Source organism: Homalodisca vitripennis, chromosome 8 (assembly GCF_021130785.1).
Source record: "Homalodisca vitripennis isolate AUS2020 chromosome 8, UT_GWSS_2.1, whole genome shotgun sequence".
NCBI classification, from domain to species: domain Eukaryota; kingdom Metazoa; phylum Arthropoda; class Insecta; order Hemiptera; family Cicadellidae; genus Homalodisca; species Homalodisca vitripennis.
In genome coordinates, this window is record NC_060214.1 from 24,678,761 (window position 1) to 24,681,263 (window position 2,503).

General features: G+C 36.2%; 1 protein-coding gene across 1 annotated transcript; it reads left to right on the plus strand.

Moving 5' to 3' along the window:
• Nucleotides 1-220: 220 nt before the first annotated feature.
• On the plus strand, nucleotides 221-2,280 carry LOC124368074 (putative gustatory receptor 28b). Its single transcript, XM_046825349.1, has 5 exons — nucleotides 221-632; nucleotides 1,106-1,380; nucleotides 1,676-1,744; nucleotides 1,940-2,029; nucleotides 2,212-2,280. Exons 1-5 carry the CDS (start codon nucleotides 221-223, stop codon nucleotides 2,278-2,280), a joined length of 915 nt encoding a protein of 304 aa, XP_046681305.1.
• Nucleotides 2,281-2,503: the final 223 nt, after the last annotated feature.

Consider the following 2,503-nt stretch of genomic DNA (forward strand, 5'->3'; position numbering starts at 1 on the left):
TTGTCGAATAGTTGGAGGTCTACCGGTGGTATGTACTTCTTCAGCCAGAGGAATCAAAGAGCTCACATTTTCCAATACAGGATTCTTGTGGAGCATAACCCTAGTCATACTCCAAGAATCACTAACCACAATCACTCTATACACGTATTTCATGACCAAATTGGATGATCTTTTACTGTATTCGTTGGACAGATCCATTGCCATTATAATAACACTGGATATGGTCTCCCTACAAGTGGTGGCAGCTGTCATATTCTTCAGCTCCGCCTGGAAGTATCCAACACTCTTTAAAGTCTTTGACACTCTGGAAAAAGTCTACCAAGATCTCCAGCACAAGACATCAGAAGTCAAGCGCACAGTGAAGTTTTTGGGAGTCTGCGCTGCTGCACTAATGTCAGTCACCTTTTCTGAGCGAATGGTTCGTGTGAGTTACAATGGGGCAACGTTCGAATATCAAATTTTATTCGCAACTTTCTTCGTCACCGCGACACTGCTGTACTGCTCCCAAGCTGTCCTGCTCGTCCACTTCACACATGTGGCTCAAAGTATCGCAAAGTCCTTTGAAATGGTCAACGCCAAGATTGAGATGGAAGTTACAAGCCCTGCCAGTATTGACGGCTCTTATGCAAGATGTAAGCATAACGATTATTCGACGCAGTGTGCTATATAACAAATAATATATAACAGAATGACAAATTATACATAACTTACACTCTAAAAAAAAGGAAACCATTAATAATACAAACAACCATACGACTATCATAAAAACCAAATACGACATCATCTGTTACGTAGAATATACTTATAAATTTCAACAAAAAATGTGAATATAAGAATAGAGATTCATCATATATAATGAATATTAGCCTAAATTTCAAAATTAGCTAATGTATTTTTTCAGTATTCCCTTAATTTATTTTATTAGATTTGTTTAGTACGTTTTTAGTTCTGGATAATAGAATGAAGTTTTGGTACACATTTTTGATTTGTTCACTACATGTTTAGTTTTGTAACTTATAATTTCACAGCTCAATTAATTCTCCCCGTTAGTTAACTGCTATGAGGAATTGTTTTGTATGTAAGAGTATTTTGTAGTGATTTTTAGCCACTATGCAGTGTAAAATCAAGAAACTGAGGACTCTGATGAATACCTACTGGATGCTGCGTGACGCCGTACACCAGGCTAATGTTTTCTACTGCGATCAGCTGATGGCCGTTACCTTCTCCTCATTTCTCCACATCACTGTCACGTCTTACTACTTTTTCCTGCTCCTCAAAACTAGTGAAGTGTTCATCATAATTAATAATGGAGCTTGGATCTTGCTTCACATCTGCTACGTAATGCTGTTGCTAAACTCAAGCACGGTCGTCACCAACAAGGTAAATATTATATTGAGACATTCTACCTTAACTTTTACATGTTTTGTTTCAAACATAACACAGAATATGTTTTAATCACTGTGAGATCAAAAGGTATAAATATTATAAAAGTTGCTTGTTTCCGAAATACCGTTTTTTGTGTGTGGATCCTTTAGGACTTCTCCACATCCAGGTAAAGAGGCTCGTTTACACATTCTTTGGAGTCTATGAACTATTCAAGATTTGTTCAATACAATGATATTACTTTAGGAGATGTGACATATTTTTAGTTTCTAAATATACGATGTTGTTCTAGGCTGATGAGACAGGACAGACGATCTGCAAGTTGATCAATAAAGACTTGGACACAAATCTGAGAAAACAGGTAATTTATCATAGCTATTTAACCACTGACTCGACCAATTTAGTATGGTTTAGTAACGGTCTTGGTCTTATCGTAATAATATATTGAAATGTTGTTAGAAGACTTAACAAGATTCAAGTTCTACGTTGCTTTTTCATTAACGTTTTAGTGCAAACGTTATGAAAATATCTAATTACCTTTTTGAGTGTTTTCCAGCTGGAAGGGTTTCTCCTGCAGTTGCCTCACCACAACGCAAGATTCTCTGCTCGTGGATATTTCCCGGTCAACAACGAGACACTCACAGCGGTTAGTGATTTATTTTTATTAACAACTATCAATTTTCTAGTAATTTCGATGATAGCAATATACGATCATGTATAAATTTATTTATACTCAATATAGTTTTATTTCTTACAGATACATTAACATCCCGACGACTACAAAATATGTTATAGCATGTAGACTAATAGCGTGTTCTGTCTGTACAGATCGCTGGAGCGGTGACAACTTACCTGGTGATACTGATCCAGTTCCAGACTGGACCATCATCCACCTAGACTTAACAGGTCTAGGAGTTAGTACAAAAGCACTAAATATAAACTTAGAATTCTGTTCATCATTCATTCACGTGATATTATCGAATGTAGTTTAATACACCCTCTGATTCAAAGAATTATTTGCGTCTTCACAATCACGCTGGCAATTAGGTTTGTGTAAAATGTTCATTGAGTTCCATAATTTAATAAGTGTTTGATCAACTTCGTAATGTGGGCTTTCATA

Excerpts from the sequence above, each read along its gene's own strand:
- LOC124368074 (XM_046825349.1), top strand. The coding sequence starts at position 221 with ATGGTCTCCCTACAAGTGGTGGCAGCTGTCATATTCTTCAGCTCCGCC. Across the intron at positions 1,381-1,675 it reads GCACGGTCGTCACCAACAAG|GCTGATGAGACAGGACAGAC; the intron begins GTAAATATTATA and ends ATGTTGTTCTAG. Across the intron at positions 1,745-1,939 it reads ACACAAATCTGAGAAAACAG|CTGGAAGGGTTTCTCCTGCA; the intron begins GTAATTTATCAT and ends AGTGTTTTCCAG.